General features: G+C 44.5%; 1 protein-coding gene across 3 annotated transcripts in view; it reads left to right on the forward strand.

Moving 5' to 3' along the window:
- The window catches only part of SLC25A42 (solute carrier family 25 member 42), a 79,289-nt gene that overhangs the window by 32,264 nt on the left and 20,368 nt on the right, over positions 1-26,657 (forward strand). For all 3 annotated transcript variants that reach the window (XM_033956371.1, XM_033956372.1, XM_033956373.1), the window contains exon 4: positions 6,273-6,298. In XM_033956371.1, the coding sequence (XP_033812262.1) occupies positions 6,273-6,298 (26 nt within the window). The remainder of the gene's footprint in view (positions 1-6,272; positions 6,299-26,657) is intronic.

The raw sequence follows: 26,657 nt of genomic DNA on the forward strand, positions 1-26,657 counted from the left end.
ATTTTTTTTTTTATTTTGTTTTTTCTTCTTCCCTCTTCTCCCCATCCACTTTATTCATAAACTCGTCCAATCCAATTCCTATATTCAACCGCTTTAAAAAAGCGACCCTACCCAAACTGTTTTTTCCCATCCCTACTTCTCCCTTTCTTCTCTAAAATATGTAACTTTCCCCCTCCCTTCCCCTCTTATCCACACGTTCATGTTAGTCAAATTATGTTTTAATGTTCACTCACTATATTTTATATTTAAACTTTTATAAATCTTATTGTAAACCGGCCAGATACTTTGTGATGGTCGGTATATTAAAAAGTCAATAAACTTGAAACTTGAAACTTGACCATGAACAATCCTTCCAGTCCATCCTACGTCTGAAGCCCAGGCCTGCTCCTCCTCGCCAGCCTCACCCACCGTTGGTATACCAGCGGTGCTACCCTCCAAAACAGGCTCCCCCCAGCAAACAGCCTGTGAAGAGACAGCACCCGCAGAAACACCAGCATAAGCCTCAGCCACAGGCTGCATCTAAGGCTCCCCAGCCCTTTTGACTGTCTCAAAGAGGACATTTCCTCCATCGTCTTCCCTTTCTCAGTAAATCCACCCATCGGAGGTCGCCTCCTTCATTTCTACCACTGATGGACGACTTATCACCACAGACCTCTGGATCCTCTCCATCATAAAAGAAGGATACTCCCTTCAGTTCCACCGAGCTCCTCCAGAGCACCCTCCAAGAGAGTATCCTTCCAACTTGACCCAGACCGCCCTTCTTCAGGAAGCTCAGGCCTTGTTACAGCTGGGGGCTGTCGAACCGGTTCCCCAGGACCAACAGAACAAGGGGTTTTACTCCCGATACTTCTTTGTTCCAAAGAAGACGGGCGACCCGTGACCCATCTTGGACCTCAGGGTACTCAACAAATATCTGGTCAAAGAAAAGTTTCGCATGCTGACCCTGGCATCACTGTACCCCCTCCTCGAGCAGAACGACTGGTTATGCTCGCTGGATCTCAAGGAGGCCTACACTCACATTCCAATTCATCCAGCCTCCCTTCAATACCTCAGACTCAAGGTGGGACACCTTCACCTCCAATACTGAGTGCTACCCTTCGGCCTGTCCTCGTCACCCAGAGTCTTCACCAAATGCCTGGATATGGTGGCCACAGCACTCAGGAGCCATGGCCTCCAGGTGTTTCCTTACCTGGACGATTGGCTCATCAAGGATTCCACATCTCAGGGAGCTGCTCTCGCGATCCAGAAGACAATTTGGTTACTGCAACATCTGGGATTCGAGATCAACTTCCCCAAATCCCACCTGCAACCTTCCCAGACTCTTCCCTTCATTGGTGCGATTCTGGATACTACCCAACTCAGAGCGTTCCTCCCGCCTCCACGCAGGGATGCTCTCCTTCATCTCTGCCACTCAGTGTCCTCTCGCACATCCATCTCAGCGAGACAAATGATTGTCCTTCTAGGCCACATGGCCTCTACAGTTCACAAGATTCCGCTTGCCAGACTTCACCTCAGGATCCCCCAATGGACCCTGGCGTCCCAGTGGTCCCAGACGTCCGACCCTCTGACTCGCCTCATCCGGGTCACTCCTGCTCTTCAACAGTCTTTTTGCTGATGGATGCTCTCCTCCAATCTATCCAGAGGCTTGTTATTCCACACCCCACCACTAGAAAGTCCTCATGACCGACTCGTCGACTCATGCCTGGGGGGGCCCATCTGGACGGCCTCCGCACCCAGGGACACTGGACCAGCACGGACCGCCAGTGCCGCATCAATCTCCTAGAACTCAGAGCGATCTTCAACGCTCTCCAGACCTTTCAACATCTCCTTCGCGACCAGGTGGTCCTCATTCGCACAGACAACCAGGTCGCCATGTACTATGTGAACAAGCAGGGAGGCACGGGATCGACCTCCCTCTGCTAGGAAGCTCTGAAGGTGTGGGATTGGGCGACTCGCAACAACACCTTCCTCAGAGCGGTCTACATTCAGGGAGCGGACAATGCCCTAGCAGACAGCTTGAGCCGCCTTCTGCAACCTCACGAGTGGGCTCTCAACTCCACGCCCCTGCATCACATCTTCTCTCTGTGGGGAACGCCTCAGATAGACCTCTTTGCAGCCCCCCACAACTTCAAACTGCCTCTCTTCTGCTCCAGGATCTACACCCCGCAGCGCCTCGAGGCAGATGCATTCCTCCTGGACAAATCACTTTCTATATGCGTTTCCTCCATTTCCTCTCATCCAAAAGACGCTGGTCAAGCAGAAGTCAGACCATGCCACCATGATCCTGATTGCTCCACAGTGGCCCAGACAACCTTGGTACTCCCTTCTACTTCAACTCAGTAGCAGGGAGCCATACCTTCTACCAGTCTTTCCATCTCTGCTTACACAGCATCAAGGATCTCTGCTTCACCCCAACCTGCAGTCTCTACACCTGACAGCTTGGTTCCTCTCAACGTAACCCCTCTACAGTTTTCCCAACCGGTGAGGGACATCCTGGAAGCTTCACGGAAGCCCGATACTAGGCAATGCTACCACCAAAATGGTCTAGATTCTCTGTCTAGTGTGTTTCCCAATGCCAGGAGCCTCAACACTCCTCCTTGTCTTCAGTTTTGGACTATCTTTTGCACCTGTCTCAGTCTGGCCTCAAGTCTTCCTCGATACGAGTCCATCTCAGTGCAATTGCTACTTTCCACCAGCTTCTCTAAGGGAAACCTCTATCTGCTCATCCGGTGGTTTCCAGATTCATGAAAGGGCTGTTCCATGTCAACCCTCCCCTCAAACCACCTCCAGTGGTTTGGGACCTCAATGTTGTTCTTTCACAACTTATGAAGCCTCCATTTGAACCTCTCCACAAGGCTCACCTGAAGTATCTCACTTGGAAAGTGGTATTTCTCATTGGCCTCACTTCTGCCCGAAGAGTCAATGAGCTACAAGCCTTGGTTGCGGACCCGCCTTTTACAGTATTCCATCATGACAAGGTGGTTCTCCGCACACACCTGAAATTCCTTCCTAAGGTTGTCTCAGAATTTCATCTCAACCAATCCATCGTCCTGCCAGTGTTCTTTCCGAAGCCACACTCTCACTCTGGAGAATCGGCTCTTCATACTCTGGACTGCAAGCGTGCTTTGGCTTTCTACCTAGAATGCACCAAACCTCACAGATCTGCTCCTCAACTTTTCATCTCCTTCGATCCGAACAAGTTGGGACGCCCTGTTTCCAAGCGCACCATCTCCAACTGGATGGTGGCTTGCATCTCATTCTGCTATGCCCAGGCTGGATTGCCCCTTGACAGAAAAATCACAGCCCATAAGGTCAGAGCGATGGCAGCTTCTGTAGCTTTCCTCAGATCAACACCGATTGAGGAGATTTGCAAAGCTGCCACTTGGTCCTCGGTTCATACCTTCACTTCACACTATTGTCTGGACACTTTCTCCAGACAGGATGGACAGTTTGGAGAAACAGTATTGTAAAATTTATTCTCCTAAGTTGCCAACTCTCCCACCATCCCATTCTGGTTAGCTTGGAGGTCACCCATTAGTGAGAATACCTGCCTGCTTGTCCTGGGATAAAGCAATATTACTTACCGTAACAGTTGTTATCCAGGGACAGCAGGCAGCTATTCTCACATCCCACCCACCTCCCCTGGGTTAGCTTCTCTGCTAGCTAGCTGAACTGAGGAGACACGCCCGGTGCATCGGGCGGGAAGGCACTCGAAACTTCAAGTTTTCTTCAAAGAAGCGTCCGCATCGGGGTTCCATTGGATCATGTCACCCATTAGTGAGAATAGCTGCCTGCTGTCCCTGGATAACAACTGTTACGGTAAGTAACATTGCTTTCCTTACGTTTGTACGGAATCTATCCCCTTTTAACTTTAGAGAGTGCCCTCTCGTTCTCTCTACCTTGGAAAGGGTGAACAACCTGTCTATCTACTAAGTCTATTCCCTTCATTATCTTGAATGTTTCGATCATGTCCCCTCTCTGCCTCCTCTTTTCAGACAAAGTAGACAGGTGTCTGAGACAGATTCCTGATCCATTTTAAAAAGTTGGCTTTCAGTGGATTGAAGGGTGCTGATCTTTGGTTATTGGAGTTTTAAGGTAATATTTGGTACCAAGTCCCTTCTTTCCTCCTCTCCATGTCAGCTGTCACTGCACCTTTCCTCAAGGAACAGCAAATATATACAAAACTGGGGAGTAACTTTCTCATACATGGGGGGGAGGGGGAAACTACTGGATTTCAAACACTGCTCAGTTTTCTTCTGCATAAATTTATGAGGAAAAGTAACCTAAAACTCATGAGTGTTGGCAGTGGTTCTTCTCCAGCATCACTTGTTGAGCATTTATGATAGCAGTTGTGGGGGGGGGGAGGGGGTGTTCCGTCAGAATTTTTTTCTGAAAGGCAGCAATGCTGCCTGTTTCTGTATCAATTAAATTTTCTTTCACTGACAGCATGGGTCAGCAGTCTTTGGACCAGCTGCTCTAATGGTTGTTTTTGTGTTCTCAATCTGGACATGCCTGGCTATGGATTGTGATGCCACTGTTACCAGCTGAACATGTGGAATTTTGAACATCGCTATTCCAGGCTTGGTTGGGAATACTGGGTGGCCCACGGCACAGTGCAGCTATCTTGTCTGACTGCCCTGCAAGTGTTCTCCTATTGTCTGACTAGGACAGGGAGGAAATAGTAGTTGCCTAGTCTCCAGCCTTGAAGCCATAAAGGCTTAGTTCAGTTCTAGGATAGCAGGGGTTTGCAAAAATTGAAAAGCCCTATTTGTAATCAAACATCAGACTCAACCTAATCTCGCCTGTATATATGACCAGCAGAGTCTGCTAAATGTATTTTTCTGCTCTAGGTAAAGTAAAACTGCATAGTATATTTTTATTTATCTACCATAAAAACTTGCTGACATCCCACCTTATATATGCACAAAGTCTATGTGTGACACGTGTATTTGTTCATTTGCTGTGCATCCCTGAAGTCAGAAGTAGGCAGTGGTCATAATAATGTGACTCAACTGTATATATTGTGAATGCCTCTTACTAAGGGTGATATCACTGCTTTGCAGGGTAGATAGAAAATTTTTTTAAACATTTTTTTAAAAAAATAAAAGAAATTGGATTTGTAAAAATTTAAGTTGTAGTTTTTAAATAAACCTTTCCTCATTTTAGCTAAAGATAGTTTTCTATCTAAGATAAATTATAGTCCAAAAGTTATTAGTCATAAATGAGGATTAGTTTTAATATGTAGGATGAGACTATATATTTGTGCAGTGTTTAAATGATTTTGTAAGAAGGCTACCTTTTTTCATGCTTTCTGGCTCTGTCCTCTTGTACAATCCTTTTGGAAGCGATCAGGAGCTTACATTAAGCTAGTTTTGGGATGGAACCTGGTCCTGTCTCTAGACGTGGTCCTTTTGGGCCTGTGGTGCCAGTGTGGATTTCGGGGATGGGGATCTAGATTAGTTGCCTGTTTTTGTTTTTGTTTTTTAACTTCCTTACTTGTACCATTTGGTCATGTACTTGCTTCTGGTTGTCAATAAAAAAAATTTTTTCTTAAATGTTTTGATAAATGAATTCCATTCATAATGTCACCGGTCAATTTTTCTATCTAGAAGTTGGTTTGTATTTCTCAAAACTGAATTTGTGTCTGCAGATATAATGTGCTTCTTCACAGCAAAAAATCTTTCTGTAGAAAACCATGATTTAAATAAAATCTTTCTGACTTAATCTTTCTGACTTAATCTTTCTGACTTAATCTTTCTGACTTAATCTTTCTGACTTAGTGATTTAAATCGTAATTTAAATTTATTTGATTTAAATCAGATTCCCACCCTGCTGCTTTTGTCATGAGAAATACTGAATTCCTGTGCCTGCACAGTGCCCTTATAGGGCAAATCATGATGAACTATTGTACTTTGTTTCTCTCCTTCTGCTAGTAGATGGACACAACCCACAGATCTGGACTGATCCTGGTAGGACTTAAAGAGAAAAATAACAAGTAAGAGAATTGTGTTATGGCTCCCTCCAGGCTTGTCTGAATCATACATTCTGAGTTTTTGTAATGCTTTGAATATTGTTGCATCTGCTTTCTAAGCCCCATGATTGCCAGCTCTGTGGGCTTTGTTTTAGAAGGTGTAAGTAATTAACAGTGAATAGTGAAGGGGGGTTCAGAACATTGCTGTGACTGCAGCACTTTCTGCAGTTCTTGCTGCTGCTTGCAGTTTGTGTGGCATTCCATGTAAGTCTTAACTAAGTTTTTCTTGTCTGTCTTCCAGTGTCTTCAAACAAATTTTCTGCCAAGGTGAGACAAACTAAAATGATCTTTTCTTTTTCCACAGCAAACAGTGATGTGCTGACCTTTTCACATTTAATCACTGTGTAGTAGGTAGCCTGTGAAATTCTAAGGAAATGTCACTAAAAAGATGTTATGTTCCTCACTTACTGGCTGCTGCACCAGAAACCAACCAAACCACCAAAACAGACCAAAACTTGGCCAATTCAATCAGAAACTGAATTGTTGGGAAATTTTCTGCTCCCCTTGTCAATTAAGGAAAACAGCCCTTGTCAATGTAAGCCATGAGGAATTTGGGGCTCTTTTAAACTCTCAAATTTAAAAACACTGAACCTGCAAATACATGTGGAGCAGGGAATTATCCTAGGACAAGCAGGCAACATATTCTCACATGTGGGTGACATCATGCAAGGAGCCCGGTATGGATAATGCTAAAAGTGTATTGTCACTTTAAACTTCTCAAAAAGCTTCGAGACTGCCTGCATGCGTGAGTGCTGCCTTGCCTGACATCGGCTCACAATTCCTCAGTTTTTTTTCATTCTCAGCGGAGCAAAGAAATTGTGTTTTGGACTCTGTCCACATTGCGTTGCCTTTCCAACATAGTTTTTGCCTTTCAGCTTGGTTTTCTTTATTTTTACTAACTATAATAGTTTCTTTCTCGGTTCTTAAAAAAAATTTTGTAACATTACTTTTTTCCTCTGGCCTTCAGGCCTTCTCCCTTCAGGATTTTCTCACTGATTTTTCATCTCGGGCTACCACCATTGATTTTTTTTGATTTAGCTGCCGAGATTTTTCCTGACATGTCGAGGCCGCCTCCTGGGATTCAAAAAGTGCTCCCATTGCCAACGGCCCATCTCCATCACTGACACGCACAACTGATGCATTCAGTGTCTGGGCCTGGAGCATAAAGTGGACACTTGCATTCATTGTTCTATGCTGCAGAAATGCTCTCTCAAGGCTCGACATGTTCAGCAGGAGAACTTGTTTGGACTGGCCATGGTCTCCGGCAACAAATCAATGCTGATGGTATTGTCATTATCACCTCCTTCGATGTCTGACGTTGTTCCTGCATCAGGTAAACCTGTTAAGAAGCCATCCTCTACTCCACTAGCATCGCGGGCATCAGCATCAAGTCCCTCAATGCATGCCAAGCGCCGACGCCATCATCGATCTCCTTCTGTACAGGCTGTATCTCCTATAGGGTGTGCGTCCTCATCAAGGTCACTCACTCCTTGACTCCCTGCAGCACCAATGGTACTGACTGTTGAGCCAACAATACCAGTGCAGTCCTTCCAGGACCAACTGAAGAAGTTCTTTTGGAGGGAGCTTGGTGACCTATTTAAGCTGTATACAGCACCAGTGCTTATATCAATTCCCTCTGTACCGGCCCAGCTTGAGCATGGCACATCGAGACCCAAGGATACTAACTCAACTCCAGCCACCTTTTGAAGCATGGATGGACATCGAGACCACACAATACCGATGCACACTTATCTAAATCCAAGCGTGCATTGCACGGTACAGATTGTTGTTGTTCTTGATGCAGATCAAGATGTAGACATTCTCATCGACAAACTTCATCTTCCTCTTCATATGACCGGTATCGACGTCTCAGTCATCATACTTCTCAAACAAGGGAGCATCCTTCTCTCCTTCCTATAGAGAATCTCCTGGAGTTCCAAGTGTTGTTTTTATCTTTTTCAACGAAACACCGCTTCTGATCTTGAACCCATATTATCTGCTCCAGAGTTATATGACATCCCATCAGATCCATCTTCTCCACCAGCAAGATGTAGATCCCCCTCCAGAAGGACTTTCTTTCAGTAAATTCATCAAGCAGATGGGAAAAGCTTTACCTGTTAAGCTAGAGTCAGACATTGAGAGCAGGCTTCTTGAGGCATTAGACTTTAAACCTCCTAAAGCGCTCCTTAAATTACCTCTTCACAATCTCTTTAAAGAGGCTCTTTTTAAGACCCAGGAGACTCTTCTCACTTTTCAACAACTCCAAAGAAACATGATGGCAGATAAAGACCAAATGGCCCATCCAGTCTGCTCATCTGCAGTAACCATTATCTCTTCCTCTCTCTAAGAGATCCCAAGTGCCTATCCTAGGCTTTCTTGAATTCAGGCACTCTGTCTCCACCACCTCTTCCGGGAGATTGTTCATGCATCTACCACCCTTTCTGTAAAATGTATTTCCTTAGATTACTCCTGAGCATCTCTTAACTTTATCCTATGCTCTTTCATTCCAGAGCTTCCTTTCAAATGAAAGACTCGACTCGTGTATTTACATCACTTATGATGGAGACTTTTAAATACCTCTCTCCCCTTTCCTACCTTTCTACCAAAGTATTCAGATTGAGATCTTTAAGTGTGTCCCCATACACCTTATGATGAAGACCATGCACCATTTTAGTAGCCTTCCTCTGGACTGACTCAATCCTTTTTATATCTTTTTGAAGGTGCAGCCTCCATAATTGTATACGATATTCTAAATGAAGTCTCACCAAAGTCTTATATAGGGGCATCAATACCTCCTTTTTCCTACTGGCTATACCTCTTCCTATGTACCCTAGAATCCTTCTAGCTTTCACCGTCACCTTTTTAACCTGTTTGCTACCTTAAGATCATCGCATATAATCACACCCAAGTTCCGCTCTTCTGTAGTGCACATAAGTTCTTCACCCCCCTAAACTGTACCATACCCTTGGGATTTTGCAGCCCAAATGCATGACCTTGTATTTCTTAGTATTACATTTTAGCTGCCAAATTTCAGATCATTCTTCAAGCTTCACCGGGTCTTTGTTCATTTTATTCACACCATCCTGGATGTCTACTCCATTGCAGATTTTGGTATCATCCGCAAAAGGGCAAATCTTATATGACAGCCCTTCAGCAATACCGTTTATAAAAATGTTAAAAAGAACAGGCCCAAGAACAGAACCTTGAGGCACACCACTGGTAACATCCCTTTCCTCAGAGAGATCTCCATTGATCACTACCCTCTGTCGCCTTCCACTCAATCAGTTCTTGATCCAGCCCATCACTTTGGGACTCATCCCGAGGGCACTCAGTTTATTTATTAGACGTCTATGTGGAACACTGTCAAAGGCTTTGCTAAAATCTAAATACACCACATCTAGCGCACTCCCTCTATCCATCAGTCTTACTAGTAGAATCTTCTCTTAAAAAATCCTCCCATACAAGGGATTATGCTACTGCTTACACAGCTCATAAAGAAAATGGCTGTTTTCCAACAATGTATTCCGTCTCAGCAACCTTCCAGAATTCCAGGGGACTACGCATAGCCTCCTTCAACCATAAACATAACGTAAAAATGCAGTTCACAAAAGATTAAAAATACAGATGAATACAGCAACGAGTATCTAACTTCCAAAAAATTCTATAAAAAGATGCATTTTTAAAGCTTGTCGGAACTGTTCGTAGGAGTTAGAAGATGTAAATACATGATTCAGGTCCTTAGCCCATAAAAAGACAACAGACGCTCCGGGAAGTTTATAGCAAGATCAGCTTTTGATACGTTTGATGTGGCATCCAGAATATCGGCTATGCCTATTACTATGAAATGCCTTGCATGGCTGTGAGTTTTTTGACATGGACATCAAAGTTTAGGATCATTTAACAAACATTCCTTGTCTTGGCGAAGAGCTCTTTGGGGGACAAAGTGGAAGATGCCACCCAAAGACTTACATGACATGAACAAAGCTGGATCACCTTAACAAGATCCAAGACCAAGACTCGGCCATCTAATCTTCTCAGAGACCTGCTTCCTATAAGAGACATTATCCAACAACCTCATTCTCTTCAAAACCTCCACTACAGAAGAAGCAGAAATCGCAAAGCCTCAGAAACCTAGGACTTTTTTGCTCCTCAGAAACCAGCTCGGTCTTTCTGACATATTTCTAGAGAGCATATTCGCAATACCACCTCCCCAACCCATCAGAGGCAGACTTCTCTTATATCATTGATGATGAACTCTCATTACCACAGACACCTGGGTCCTTAAAGTCTTTCAGGAGGGTTGCTCTTCATTTTATCACCATTCCACCAAATAGCCCTCCAAGAGCGTCCTCTTTCACATCTCAGACATCTCTTCTTCAAAAAATTGAAGGTCTTCTTCAACTAAATACCATAGAAGTAGTACCCCTTTCCCAGAAAAATCAGGGATTCTACTCCAGGTATTTCTTATTTCCGAAGAAGGGATGTCTTCGTCCCATTCTCGACCTACAAGCTCTCAACAAATATTTAGGCAAAGAAAAGTTTTGCATGCTATCCCTGGGAACCCTATACCCACTTCTAGAACAAAATGATTGGATGTGTTCCCTAGATCTCAGAGGCCTACTTGCATATGTCCCATACCCCCCGAAAACAGAAAGTTTCTTCATTTTCATGTGGATCATTAGCATTTCCAGTACAAAGTTCTGCCATTTGGCCTCACTTCATTACATTACATTAAAATACATTTCTAGCCCACAGTACCTTCCAGATCGATGCGGTTTACATCAAGAGACTGTACATCACAGTGAAATACAAGAGAAATATCATCTTCCTTACTTTCCTAAGAATTTTACAAAAAGAGATGTCTTTAATAGTTTTCAGAAATGCATATATGAAATCGAAGAAGCAAACAAAATACGAAGTTCCGAATCCCAATTAGCAGCATGATATGCAAAAATTTCTTGTAAAGACATCCTTGTACTGGAGGGAACACAAATGAAGAAGTTATCTTTAGTAGACGAACCGCCTTAAAAAATGTAAATTGTTCTAGTAAATAACCATGTGTCTGACCATATATGGCATTATAACAGAATGTCCCAAATTTAAACCAAACCCTGGCCTCAAAAGGCAACCAATGGCGTTGTCTAGTATGGAGTAATATGATCTGTTTTGGGTTTTTTTCAAATCAAAAATTAGACGCACAGCTGCATTCTGGATTTTGTGCAATCTATGCAAATTTGACTGAAGACCTGCCAAATGAACTGAATTACAGTAGTCCAGTATACTAAGTACCAGAGATTGGACCGGTATTCTAAATGCATTAGGACTAAAAAATAAATTTAATCGTACATAACTTTCAAAGAGTGAAGAAAGAATATTTTAACCAAGGCATTTGTAAATGGTTTCATAGTTAAATTCTTATCCAGGTAAACACCCAAAATTTTAATTTCTGGATTGATAGTGTAGTTTATCCCTTCTACAATCAGTTCTTGTTCTATCGTTTTATTAGAAGGAGAGGCATAAAAAATTTAGTCTTCAAGAGTATTCACAAAGTGCCTGATGGTGATAGCAGCAACCCTCCGTATCTACGGGTTTCAGGTGTTTCTGTATCTGGACAATTGATTAATAAAAGCTACATCACCTCAAGCAGTTCACTCAGCTACACAAGTGACCAAAACTTTTCTCCAGCTTCTGGGGTTCGAAGTCAACTTTCCAAAGTTTCATCTTCAGCCCTCTCAAATGTTGATTTCATAGAAATATGATGGCAGATAAAGGCCAAATGACCCATTCAGCCTGTAACCGTTCTCTTCCTCTCTTTGAAATCCCACGCCGTTCTCAACACTACTCTTGTATGGACTTTCGTACCCCAGCAAAGACAAAATACCTTACTTCACCTTTGCAATCATGTGTCCACTCTGCAAAACGTCTCAGCAAGACAAATGATGTATCTCATGGGTCACATAGCATCCACAGTTCATGTAATTTCCTTTGTTTGACTTCATCACAGGTCAGCTCGGTGGACCCTGGTGTCTCTGTGGTCTCAGGCCACAGATTCCTTATCCCAACATATCAGTCACCTTGCCTCTTCGTCAAGCCCTCCAATGGTGGTTGAATCCGACAAATCTCTCCAGAGGCTTGCTGTTTCACGTCACAGAATACTCGCAATGGATGGGTAGCTCACCTAGGCTCAGGGTGTGGTCTGCTTGAGAAAAGACATTCTACAGCAATCTGTTAGAGTTGCAGGCAATTTGCAGTGTTCTTAAAATGTTTCAAGATAGTCTCTCCAATGAGGCCCTCCTTGTTTGCACAGACAATCAAGTAGCCATAATTTATGGAGCATGTATGGTTGGGCAGACTCGATGGACCACTTGGGTCTTTATCTGCTGTCATTTACTATGTTACTGCATCAACAAACAGGGGGGAATACGATCTCTTCCTCTGTGCCAAGAAGCTGAGCACATTTGGAACTGGGCAATTCCTCAAAACATATTTCTCCAAGCCATATAAGTACAAGAGAAACAATGCTGTAGCCAACAAGCTCAGCAAATTTCTTCAGCCAAACGAGTGGAATCTCAACTCCAAAGTCTTGCGCCACGTCTTCTCACTATGGGGGACTCCTCAGATAGACCTGTTGTGTCTCCCCACAACCACAAGTTGCCTCAATTCTGCTCCAGACAGTACTCTCATTGTCTGGAGGTGGATGCTTTTCTTCTGGATTGTCACACTAGTTCTGTATGCCTTTCTGCCAATTCCTCTAGTTCTGAAGACATGAGTCAGCCACCATGATCTTAGTAGCTCCTTGGTGGCTCAGACAGCCTTGTTTTTCTCTTTTATGTCAACTGAGTGTCAAGGATTCAATTTCATTGCAGATCTTCCCATTTACTCACGCAGAGTGAAGGATCTCTTTTAGATCCCAATCTGTAATTTCTGCATCTTAACAGCTTGGTACCTCTCGACCTGACTTCAGCAGATTTTAATTTTTCTGCCCCAGTACAAGCCATTATAGCTGCTTCAACAAAGCCTTTTATTTGGCAATGCTCTTGACTCAAATGGACACACTTCACTTTGTGGTGTAATCTCCATCACCTGGATCCTTCCACATCTTCTATTCCTTCAGTGTTGGACTACCTTCTCCATTTTGGACATAAGACCACTTCGGTTAGAGTTCACTTCAGTGCTATTAGTGCTTACCATGCTCTGTTCAACAATAAAGGGATGGTTAACAAGACTAGGAATGTTATAATGCCCCTGGTGTGACATCATCTGGAGTATTGCTTTCAGAGGTTGTAGTAAGAGCGGATAGCATAGCTGGTTTTAAGAAAGGTTTGGACATGTTCCTGGAGGAAAAGTCCTTAGTCTGTTATTGAGAAAGACATGGGAGAAACCACTGCTTGTCCTGAATTGGTAGCATGGAATATTGCTACTCCTTGGGTTTTGGCCAGGTATTAGTGACCTGGATTGGCTACTATGAGAACAGGCTACTGAGCTTGATGGACCATTGGTCTGACCCAGTAAGGCTATTCTTATGGCTACTCCTCCGCTCGTTTCCCAGTTTATGAAAGGATTCTTGAAAACCTCCACTATAATTGCCTCCAGTTATGTGGGATCTCAATATGGCTCTCACCAGTCTGATGCCACCGTTTGAACCATTGGCATCTGCTCATCTTAAGTTTATAACTTGGAACCTGGTGGTCTTGATCTCTGTTACTTCTGCTCATCGAGTGAATGAACTTCAAGCACTTGTTTGTGACCCAACTTTTTCAGTGTTTCATCATGACAAGGTGGTTCTCAGGACTCATCCTAAATAGTCATGGAATTTTATCCATTGTACTTCCTGTCTTTTCAAAGCTTTATTCTCAGTCTGGAGAAACAGTTCTTTGTAAATAGTAAGCCAAGGCACGTTTACAGTTCAATGAATGAAGAGCAAAGTCACACAGGTCTTCACCTCGACTGTTCATCTCTTTTGACTCTTATCAGGTTGGGCCTGCCTGTAGCCAAACAAACTATTTCCACATGGTTAGCAGCCTGCATTTCCTTCTGCTATGCTCAGCTGGACTGAAGCTCAAGGGATGTGTTGCAGCACACAAAATTTGAGCTATGGCAGCATCAGTGGCTTTTTTTGCATTCCACTCCCATTGAAGATATTTGCAAAGCAACTACTTGGTCCTCAATTCACACATTTACATCTCGCTACTGTCTAGAATCCTATTCCAGACAAGATGGTTGTTTCAGCCAAGCAGTTTTACAGAATTTATTTTCTTCCTAATGGCCTACTCTCCCACTATCCTATTCAGTATGCTAGGGAGTCCAACATGTGAGAATACGCTGCCTGCTTGTCCTAGGATAAAGCACAATTACTTACCGTAGCAGATGTTATCCGGGGACAGCAGGCAGATATTCTCACAATCCTTACACCTCCCCTGGTTGGCTTAGATTGCATACAAAACTGAGGAACCGCAAGCCGATGTCGGACAGGAAAGCACCCGCACGAGCGCACTGTGGGCAGTCTCGAAGTTTAAAGTGACCGTACACTTTTAGGACTGTCTGTACTAGGCTCCGTGGATGACGTCACCCACATGTGAGAATATCTGCCTGCTGTCCCTAGATAACACCTGTTATGGTATGTTACTGTGCTTTACACGATATGAACAGCAATTTTTGGGTAGGGGGTCTAATTCATCCATTTACTGGTATCCCAGCCTACTGTAAATTCATAAGAACATAATCAATGCCTCCTGAGGTCCATCGTGCCCAGCAGTCCGCTCACGCGGCGGCCCAACAGGTCCAGGGACCTGTGCAGTAATCCTCTAGCTATACCTATCTAATTTTGTGCTTAACCATTATGTGTTGTTAATACGATCACTTCAATGTCAGTCACCATCTTGTGGCCACTTGGCAGAATGCAGCTGGTTATTAGCTGCATAACTTTTTTTTTTTTTTTCTCTTTTTTAACATTTACTACTTTTGTGTCTGGTTTTGTCTATTACCAAACCAAAGGTCTCTCAAGACTACTTCCAGGAACAGAGGAGGTTCCAAGCATATTAGCTTTTGTGGTTTTCTTATGCATAATGTACTACTATTACTAGTAGTAGAACTATTAATTATTTCTATAGGGCTTCAAGACGCATGCAGTGCTGTATGTTAAACATGCAAGAGACTATCCTTGCTCGAAAGAGCTTACAATTTCATTATGACAGCCATACAGGACAAATGGTGAATCTATGTTTGTTGTTTAGGTATGGAATTAGAGCAGTGGTCTCAAACTCAAACCCTTAAGGTCCACATTTTGGATTTGTAGGTACTTGGAGGGCCTCAGAAAAATAGTTGTCTTATTAAAGAAATGACAATTTTGCATGAGGTAAAATTCTTTATAGTTTATAAATCTTTCCTTTTGGCTAAGTCTTAATAATAATATTGTAATTTATAGCTAAAAAGACATATGATCAAGAAACTGTTTTATTTTACTTTTGTGATTGATAAACATATCGAGGGCCTCAAAATAGTACATGGCGGGCCACATGTGGACCCCAGGCTGCGAGTTTGAGACCACTGAATTAGAAGGAATGATGAGGTAGAGAGGGCAAGGGACTACAGAGAAAATAACAGATTTTTGTGCTTTGTAAGTTGGTGAGGTTTGGACTTAAATGCAGCTTTGAAGAAGTGGGCTTTAAGCCTGGATGTGAATACAACCAGAGAAGGCGCCTGATGTACTGAACCAGGCAGGTTATTCCAGGCATATGGCGCAGTAAGGCAAAAAGGATGGAGTCAGGAGTTGGCAATAGAGGAGAAGGGATCAGACAAGAGACTTTCTTGACAATCAGTTTCCAGGGCGGGGTATAGGGAGAGATAAGAGAGGAGAGATACTGAGGAGCCGCAAAATGGATACACTTGTAGGTCATTAAGAGGAGTTTGAACTGTGTGTGGAAATGGACAGTGAAGCGACTTAAGGAGAGGGGTATTGTGAGTATAATGACCCTTGTGAAACATGAGCCGTGCAGCAGAATTCTGAACTGATTGAAGGGGGAGAGATGGCTGTGGAAGACCTTAGAGAAACAAGTTGCAATAATCTAGGCAAGAGGTGACAAGACCATGGATGAGGTTCTTGATTACATGTTCAGAGAGGAAAGTCTGGATTTTAGCAATGTTGTAGAGAAAGAAGTGACGGGTTTTGGTGCTCTTCTGGATATGTGAAAAGAAGGGAAGAAATGAGTCAAAGATGACCCAAGGTTACGAGCTGTCAAGACAGGGAGAATGAAAGTGTTATCCATCAAGATAGAGAATGGAGGGAAACTTTAGAAAATTTTTCTCGTAACAATAATCTCAGATTGATCAATTTTCCCAGAATAGCAACAATACCTCCTAGAGATATGCTAAAACATTATAAGAAGAGAAGGACAATTAAAACTACAAGATGATCAACAATCACTTAATATTACATCGCTTTTGGAACTTTCGGATAGAGAAGTGGCAACAGCGGCAACACTTCTCCTTACAGTAGCTTTAGCTCCGGATAAAAATTGGTTACTTAGACTTTTCTTTAAAAACAAACAAAATAAATTTCTTGGATTTAAAATACAAATGTTTCCAGATCTGGCACGAGACACACAAAAACGTAGACGTGAATTTCTGATTATGAAACCGGGTGTTATTGCTCTTGGGGGCGACCTTTTTCCTCCGTCACCCATGTAAATGTGTAATACAATATCAAATGCAAAAATATGTTGGTTTTTTTTACCCTAGCCAACTGACAACCTTCTTGTCTGAGGATCATCTGAAAGCAGGGACAACATGAGTGCTTATTGAAGTTTGACATACTTCCTAACCAATGGATTGTCCTTATTTCTTATGTTTCCTATTTGTGTTATTAATTGCTCGCTGATTCTACCGTATTTTCTCGCATATAACGCGCGCGTTATACGTGGTTTTTACAAACCGCGCATACCCTTGCGCGTTATACGCGTGAGCGCGTTGTACAAAAATGTTTTTACATAGTTTCCCCCCCCCCCCGACGCCAGATTCATCACCCGGAAGAAGCGCTCGCACTCCCACCCCGAAGGACCGCTTGCACCCCCACCCAAAGGACCGCTCGCACCCCCACAGCCTCCCCCCCCTCCCCCATGGAGAAGCTGTCTACCTTGTTTCCGAATGCCAGCCCAGCTGCTTCCTCTGCCGGTGGTCCTGCCCCTTCTCAGAGCCCTGTGCTGCGCTGCTTCCTCTTCAGGCGGTCCCGCCCTTTCTCTGATGTCAGAGAAAGGGTGGGACCGCCGGAAGAAAAAGCAGCGCAGCAGGGCTCAGAGAAGGGGCGGGACCGCCGGCAGAGAAAACAGCTGGGCTCGCTGGCATCTGGAAACAAGGTAGACTGCTTCTCCATGGGGGAGGGGGGTGAGGCTGTGGGGGTGCGAGCAGTTCTTCGGGTAGGGGTGCGAGCGGTCCTTCGGGGTGGGAGTGCGAGCGCTCCTTCGGGGTGGGGGTGCGAGCGGTCCTTTAGGGTGCGGGTGCGTGCGAGCGGTCCTTCGGGGTGGGGGTGCGAGCGGTCCTGCGGGGGGGGGGGGTGAATCGGACGTCGGGGGGGGGGGCATCAGGCTTTCAGGGTAGGGACAGAACTTCAAGGAGGAAAGGAGAGTCGGGGCGGGCGAAAACAGAGTCGGGGTCTCCAGAGGAGAGTCGGGGCGGGCGAAAGGAGTGTCAGGCAGCATGCGCGGTATACGGGTGTGCGCGGTATATAAAAATTTATGTACATAAATATGTGTTTTTTGCGCGCTATACCCGTGTGCGCGTTTTACACGGGTGCGCGTTATCTATGTGAAAATACGGTAATCCTTGGATTCTGTTTTGAGAACCTGAGTTAAAGTTAAGCTACTACATTTCTATTATATTGCTTAAATTTATATTATTAGGAAAGTATTTTTCCTTTTCTGTTTAACTTTCTTTCTGTACAAGTGGATACTTGATATGTTATGAAAACTAGATAAATAAATAAATTTAAAAAAATAAGAAAGATAGAGAATGGAGGAAGGAGAGAGGAGGGTTTAGGAGGAAAGATAAGGAGTTCAGTCTTGGCCATGTTTAATTTTAGATGGCAGTGAGATATTCAGGTAGCAATGCCATGCAGTCCAAGACTCAGGCTTGGATTGCTGTAGAAATTTCAGGCATAGAGAGGTAGACTTGCGAGTCATCGGCATAGAGATGGTATTGGAAGCCATGGGAGGAGATCAGAGTACCAAGGAAAGTTTAGCTGGAGAAAAGAGGTCCTAAGACAGCCCCGATGTACACCAATCAATAGCGGAATGGCAGCGGAGGAGGCTCCTTAAGAGCATCTGCTAAAAGTGCGATGGAAAAGATAGGGTGAAACCATGAGATAAGAGCCCTGAAACCCAAGCAAGGACAGCATTATTGATGAGTAGGTGGTGATCTACGGTGTCAAACGCCGTGGATTGATCAAGGAGCATGAGAATGGTAGAGACCTTTGGATTTGGCCAGGAATAGGTCATTGGAGACTCTAGCAAGGGCAATTTCTGTAGAATGAAGAGGGCGAAAGCTGATTTGGAGTGGGTTGAGGATAGCTCAAGATGAAAGAAAGTCAATGGTGAACAAGCACATTCAAGTACCTTGGATAAGAAGGGGAAAAGGGAGCTGGGGCAATAATTGGAGGGGCAGGAAGAGTTGAACAAAGTTGTTGTTTTTTTTTTTTTTTGAGGAGCAGCATAACTACAGCATGTTTGAATGCATCGGGTACAGTCACAGTGGAGAGCGATAAGTTGAGGATATGGCAGATAGAGGAGATGACTGTAGGAGAAATGGTGATCAATAGTCATGTGGGGAGGAGAGAAAATGTGCAGTATCCTCTGATTTCAGAGAAGAAAGAAAAGGTGATGGGTCGACGGAAGGTTGGCAGGGTAGATGGGAGGAGTCTGAGTCGAGCAAGTGAAGGAGTGGTCAGTAGAGAGTTGTTCATGTCAGAGATGGTAAGGGTTGGATCCTAGTCAAGCGGGCATAGTTGTCTTGTTTTGCAAGTGAAAGGCGGTTTGGAAGGAGGTTAGCAGAAATTCGAAGTGCACAAAGCCTGCTTAAGTGTGGGATTTCAGCCAGTGATGTCCTGCAGATGTGGCACAGGAACCTAATATTGGTCCAAGTATTCCTCTACCATAATCTCCCCAACCCCTGAAATGTCTTGCCTAAATAAGATTTTAAGCTCTTCTGAGCAGGTACTGTCTATTGTACGTTAAAATGTACAACACTGAACGCGCCTGCCTGCTTTCCTGCCCCGAACGCGCCTGCCTGCCTGCCTACCCTCCCAGCACTGCAAGCCCGTGGTTTTAACCCACGGACTTAAGCGGGTTAAAACCACAGACTCCAATAAAACGATCGCCTATTTTAAAAAAAAAAAAAAAATCTGTCGGCCCTGAGGTCTAGCGTATGCGCAGACCATCTACCGATGGTCTGCACATGCGCTGGGATCGCTATCGAGCGATCTGGGAAGGCAGATGGGGGTATTCCTCCGATCGCCGCCATCTGCATATTGGGGCTTCGAGAATTCATCGGACCTGCCCGGTTCATGAATCTAGTCCAAATAGTAGTAGTAGTAGTAGTAGCAGTAGTATTGGTCAGCTAAACTGGAATTAGGTGTGCCTTGAGTGTATGATATGGGAGGAGTGAAGGTATAAAAAACAGGAGAGAGAATAGTAGTATAGGAAGAGACAACTTCATTGACAGATTTACATAGTGTAGTGTTTGAGGAGGGGATATACAGAGCGTACATGGGTCAGTAGCTTGAAAATTTCTGAATGCATTGATGAGGATTGGTTGTGTATGTGGGGGGAGGGTGATGAGTTGTGAAAGATTATTAGATGATGGTCAGAAAAGGGAAGAAAATAGGTGAAGTTAGTAATTGAGCAGTTCGCGAAAAGGACAAGATCAAGGCAGTGGCCATTCTACTACTACTACTACTACTACTAATTATTTCTATAGTGCTACCAGATGCATGCAGCGCTGTACAGAGTCACAAAGAGTAAGAAACCAGTTCCTGCTCGAAAGAGCTTACAATATAAACAGGCAAGATAGACAAACAAGATGTCATGGATACAGTTAAGGGAAACAGTTAATCAGCTGGCTGGGTTGGAGGGCAGAGGAGTAGTTTTAAGGATTGAAAGCTATATAAAAAATGTGGGTTTTCATTCTGCTTTTAAACAAGGGAAGGGGCTCGACGGACAAACTCAGGTAATTTATTCCAGGCATAGGGGGCAGCTAGATGAAAGGAACAAAGTCTAGAATTGGCAGTAGAGGAGAAGGGTAACGCTAAGAGTGACTTATCTGAGGAACGGAGTTCTCTGGGAGATGTATAAGGAGAGATATTGAGTAGCATCAGAATGAACACACTTATAGGTCAGCAATAAGATCTTGAACTGTACAGTATACGATGGCAGATAGGGAACCAGTGAAGTGACTTAAGGAGCGGGGTGACATGAGCGTAGCGAGGTTGGTAGAAGATGAGTCGCGCAGCAGAGTTTTGCACAGATTGCAAGGGGGAGAGGCAACACTAAGGGATACCAGTTAGGAGTAGATTGCAGTAATCTAAGCGTGAGGTTACGTGAGCTTGGACAAGGGTTCGGGTAGTGTGCTCAGAGGAAGGGGCAAATTTTGGTGATATTGAAGAGAGAGAAGCGACAGGTCTTAGCAGCATGTTGGATATTCGTAGAAAATGAGAGGTCAGAATCGAAGATGACTCCAAGGTTGTGAGCAGAGGAGACTGAACAATGACAGCATTACTTACAGAGATGGAGAAAGGAGGAAAGAGGAGCTGCTCAGTCTTGAACATATTTAGTTTCAGATGACGGCAGGACATTCAGGCAGCAATGTCAGCTAAACAAGCAGAGACTTTTTCTTGGACTTTAGGTGAAATTTCAGATGTAGAGAGGAAGAGCTGGGAGTCATCCTAATAAAGGTGATCCTGGAAGAAGATCAGGGCACCGAGGGAAGAGGTCCTAAGACAGAACCCTGGGGTACACCAACCACTAACAGGGTAACAGCAGAAAAGGACCCACCAATACATACACTAAAGGTGCATTGGGAAAGGTAGGAGGCAAACCAGGAGAGGACAAAATCACGGAATCCAAACAAGGACATATCGAGGAGTAGGCTGTGATTTACAGTTTCAAAGGCAGCAGACAGGTCAAGAAGGAATATGGCTAGAGTAAAGGTTCTTAGATCTGGCCATGAACAAGTCACTGCAGACCTTAGCGAGAGCAGTCTCTGTGGAGTGTTGGGGTGAAAACCTGATTGTAGAGGATCAAGAGTCTGACGAGTTGAAAGGAAGACCAGGCAGTGACGGAGAATAGCACGCTCAAGTATCTTGGATAAGAACGGAAGAAGGGAGACAGGGCGATAGTTGGATGGTTTTCCGAGAAGCATCTTAATCACCGCATGTTTGAAGGCAGCAGGGACAGTTGCAGTGGAAAGAGATACCGTATTTTTCACTCCATAAGACACACCTGACCATAAGACGCACCCTAGATTTAGAGGAGGAAAACAAGAAAAAAAACATTGTGAACCAAATTCTCCCTGCCAGGCTCTGCACCCTGTCGTCGTCCCCTGGTTGTCTAGTGGTTGGCCGGGACAGGGCAGGCAGGCAGGGACCCCCACCACGTGGCATGCAAGCAGGCCCCCCCCCCCCGTGCCTCCCATACCTTATTTTAGTTCCTCCAGTAGTCCTTCCCTTCCCTCCGGCTTACTCCCAAACAAGCTACAGCAGCGTCAGAGCGGCGCAAAAGACAGGTGCGAGCTTTTCGCATGTCTGCCTTGTCCCGCATCGCTGCATGAATGGCTTCCATCAGTACTTGTGCCTTTTGCACTGCTCTAACTCTGCTGCAGCTTGTTTAGCCCCAGTCTACCCTTAACTTGGCCTCCAAGTCTATCCATGCAAAAAATTATTTGTAGAACCAGTATGAATGAGAAAAAAAAAGACATGCATCAGCATCGGTGCCAATCTTTTAACTCCTGGTGCACTAGCACTATGCAACAAATCCTCGGAGTCCTGGCTTCAATCAGACAATAGAGGTCATTCCCTGGCCTTACCTACTGGCACAAAGATGTGGCGACCTCCATGTGCACCGATGAGTTGCAAGTGAAGGTTGGCATACGTATGCGCAAATAGATCAAGTGACCTCCGAAGCTGGTGGCCCGTGCACCAGTAGATGTGAAAACATAGCTGTATTTGCCAGTGCAGAAAGTAAGAGCGGCTGCTTTGAAAGAAGGCGGTACTTAAATGTTTTGGCAGACCCTGGATACATAGTTGATCTGATCGCGAGAGGCTTCTTCTCGTCCCAAGTGAATCCCACAGAGCCCATTCTCGTGTGGCTCTCTTGTCTCCAACGTTTTATGAGATCACGTGCCAAAAGCCCAGCACCTTTCTTTCTCTGGCGTCCCGTCCTCCTTTGATGCAACTTTTTTTTTTCTATTCTCCAGCGTTCTACCTTCTGACACAATTTCCTCTTTCTGGCAAGGCGGGGCTCATCCGAGGGAGAGAGGTTGTGTTGGAGGGGGACGGAGCTAGTTCAGGAGTCAGCCGGAGGGAAGGGCAGGACCACCAGAAGAACTAAATAAGGTAATACCGGGGGGGGGGGGGATTTGCTTCATAAAACGCACCCTTATTTCCACACACTTTTGGGGGGGGGAAAAGTGCGTCTTATGGAGTGAAAAATACTGTACATTGAGAATATGGCATATGGGAGAGAGAACAGTATGATGAGATGGGATGGAGTAGAGGGGTGGGAATAGGATCTGAGGGGCATGTAGTAGGCTTGGATGAGGACAGACGTTGTGCAGTTTCTTCCTCTGATTACAGAGAAGGCAGAAAAGTCAGCAGTAGTTTACGGGGGCACAACCGGGCGGGAGAAGCTTCCTGAGCTGTTTGGGTGAAGGATGAAGGGGAGGTGCAAGGTTGAAGTTCAGGAGAGTGGATGGTAGGTAGGGGAGAAGGATGTGACTTTATAGTGAAAAGGGCGATCTTGCTGACCTTCACTGAGGAGAGAGAGAAGGGGGGTCGGAAGTTGGGGCGCTTTGAGGAGGGAGTTAAGCATGGCAAAGAGATGACAAGGGTTGGAAGAAAGGGAGTTAGTTGGATGTAGTAGTCTTGCTTGACCTGTGTAAGTGCAGAATTAAAGGAGGTCATCATAAATTTAAAGTGAAGAAAGCACATGTGAGATTTGAGCTAAAGGTGCTCAGCACAACGAGTGCAGAAATGTAAGTAATGGATACTGGGAGTGAGCCAAGGTCGAGGTTTGGCACGCCTGACAGAACGAGAAACAGGGGGAGCAAGGGTGTCCAGAGGAGAGAATAGAATTGTACGATGAGACAACCTCATAGACAGACTTAGATAACATAGTGGAGGCAAGGAGAAGTGAAACAGTTGAGAGCGTGTAAGGATCGAGGGCTTGATTTCAAAACCTCTTGAAGGTGACTGGGCGTGGCGGAGGGAGAGGTTGAGTAATGGTAAAGGATATCAGATTGGAAGCAGTGAGGTAGAGAAGTTAGAGAGAGCAGTTGGAGGAAAAGACAAGGTCAAGGCAATGGCCATCCATAGTAACATAGTAACATAGTAGATGACGGCAGATAAAGACCCGAATGGTCCATCCAGTCTGCCCAACCTGATTCAATTTAAATTTTTTTATTTTTTTTCTTCTTAGCTATTTCTGGGCGAGAATCCAAAGCTTTACCCGGTACTGTGCTTGAGTTCCAACTGCCAAAATCTCTGTTAAGACTTACTCCAGCCCATCTACACCCTCCCAGCCATTGAAGCCCTCCCCAGCCCATCCTCCACCAAACGGCCATATACAGACACAGACCGTGCAAGTCTGCCCAGTAACTGGCCTAGTTCAATATTTAATATTATTTTCTGATTCTAAATCTTCTGTGTTCATCCCACGCTTCTTTGAACTCAGTCACAGTTTTACTCTCCACCACCTCTCTCGGGAGCGCATTCCAGGCATCCACCACCCTCTCCGTAAAGTAGAATTTCCTAACATTGCCCCTGAATCTACCACCCCTCAACCTCAAATTATGTCCTCTGGTTTTACCATTTTCCTTTCTCTGGAAAAGATTTTGTTCTACGTTAATACCCTTTAAGTATTTGAACGTCTGAATCATATCTCCCCTGTCTCTCCTTTCCTCTAGGGTATACATATTCAGGTCTTCCAGTCTCTCCTCATACGTCTTCTGGCGCAAGCCTCCTATCATTTTCGTCGCCCTCCTCTGGACCGCCTCAAGTCTTCTTATGTCTTTCGCCAGATACGGTCTCCAAAACTGAACACAATACTCCAAGTGGGGCCTCACCAATGACCTGTACAGGGGCATAAACACCTTCTTCCTTCTACTGACTACGCCTCTCTTTATACAGCCCAGAATCCTTCTGGCAGCAGCCACTGCCTTATCACACTGTTTTTTCGCCTTTAGATCTTCGGACACTATCACCCCAAGGTCCCTCTCTCCGTCCGTGCATATCAGCTGCTCTCCTCCCAGCATATACGGTTCCTTCCTATTATTAATCCCCAAATGCATTACTCTGCATTTCTTTGCATTGAATTTTAGTTGCCAGGCATTAGACCATTCCTCTAACTTTTGCAGATCCTTTTTCATATTTTCCACTCCCTCTTCGGTGTCTACTCTGTTACAAATCTTGGTATCATCTGCAAAAAGGCACACTTTTCCTTCTAACCCTTCAGCAATGTCACTTACATACATATTGAACAGGATTGGCCCCAGCACCGAACCCTGAGGGACTCCACTAGTCACCTTTCCTTCCTTCGAGCGACTTCCATTAACCACCACCCTCTGGCGTCTGTCCGATAGCCAGTTTCTGACCCAGTTCACCACTTTGGGTCCTAACTTCAGCCCTTCAAGTTTGTTCAACAGCCTCCTATGAGGAACTGTATCAAAGGCTTTGCTGAAATCCAAGTAAATTACATCTAGCATATGTCCTTGATCCAGCTCTCTGGTCACCCAATCAAAAAATTCAATCAGGTTCGTTTGGCACGATTTACCTTTTGTAAAGCCATGTTGCCTCGGATCCTGTAACCCATTAGATTCAAGGAAATACACTATCCTTTCTTTCAGCAACACTTCCATTATTTTTCCAACAACTGAAGTGAGGCTCACCGGCCTGTAGTTTCCTGCTTCATCCCTGTGACCACTTTTATGAATAGGGACCACATCCGCTCTCCTCCAATCCCCAGGAATCACTCCCGTCTCCAGAGATTTGTTGAACAAGTCTTTAATAGGACTCGCCAGAACCTCTCTGAGTTCCCTTAGTATCCTGGGATGGATCCCGTCTGGTCCCATCGCTTTGTCCACCTTCAGTTTTTCAAGTTGCTCATAAACACCCTCCTCCGTGAACGGCGCAGAATCTACTCCATTTTCTCGTGTAACTTTGCCGGACAATCTCGGTCCTTCTCCAGGATTTTCTTCTGTGAACACAGAACAGAAGTATTTGTTTAGCACATTTGCTTTCTCCTCATCACTCTCCACATATTTGTTCCCAGCATCTTTTAGCCTAGCAATTCCATTTTTTATCTTCCTCCTTTCACTAATATATCTGAAAAAATTTTTATCTCCCTTTTTTACATTTTTAGCCATTTGTTCTTCCGCCTGTGCCTTCGCTAAACGTATCTCTCTCTTGGCTTCTTTCAGTTTCACCCTGTAGTCCTTTCTGCTCTCCTCTTCTTGGGTTTTTTTATATTTCATGAACGCCAACTCTTTCGCCTTTATTTTCTCAGCCACTAGGTTGGAGAACCATATCGGCTTCCTTTTTCTCTTGTTTTTATTGATTTTCTTCACATAAAGGTCCGTAGCCATTTTTATCGCTCCTTTCAGCTTAGACCACTGTCTTTCCACTTCTCTTATGTCCTCCCATCCTAACAGCTCTTTCTTCAGGTACTTTCCCATTGCATTAAAGTCCGTACGTTTGAAATCTAGGACTTTAAGTATCGTGCGGCCGCTCTCCACTTTAGCCGTTATATCAAACCAAACCGTTTGATGATCGCTACTACCCAGGTGAGCACCCACTCGAACATTAGAGATACTCTCTCCATTTGTGAGGACCAGATCCAATATCGCTTTTTCCCTTGTGGGTTCCGTCACCATTTGTCTGAGCAGAGCCTCTTGAAAGGCATCCACAATCTCCCTACTTCTTTCCGATTCCGCAGTCGGAACATTCCAGTCCGCATCCGGCAGGTTGAAATCTCCCAACAGCAGAACCTCCTCTTTCCTTCCAAACTTTTGGATATCCACAATCAGATCCTTATCAATTTGCTGCGATTGAGTCGGAGGTCTGTAGACAAAACTACTGGCACTTAGACTTACCAAAGTGATTCCACATCTTATACATAAAGATCAAACGGGGTTTATTAAACAAAGATATATACATAGTAACTATGTTACTATGTTACTATGTATATATCTTTGTTTAATAAACCCCGTTTGATCTTTATGTATAAGATGTGAAATCACTTTGGTAAGTCTAAGTGCCAGTAGTTTTGCCATTATTTTGTAATCTAAATTAAGGAGAGTGGGGGTTGTGGAGCAAAGCTGGATTTCAAATGAGGAGGTTAAGGCAAGAAACTTAGCAGCATACTTGACT

Source organism: Geotrypetes seraphini, chromosome 8, assembly GCF_902459505.1.
Source record: "Geotrypetes seraphini chromosome 8, aGeoSer1.1, whole genome shotgun sequence".
In the NCBI taxonomy this organism is placed as follows: Eukaryota; Metazoa; Chordata; class Amphibia; order Gymnophiona; family Dermophiidae; genus Geotrypetes; species Geotrypetes seraphini.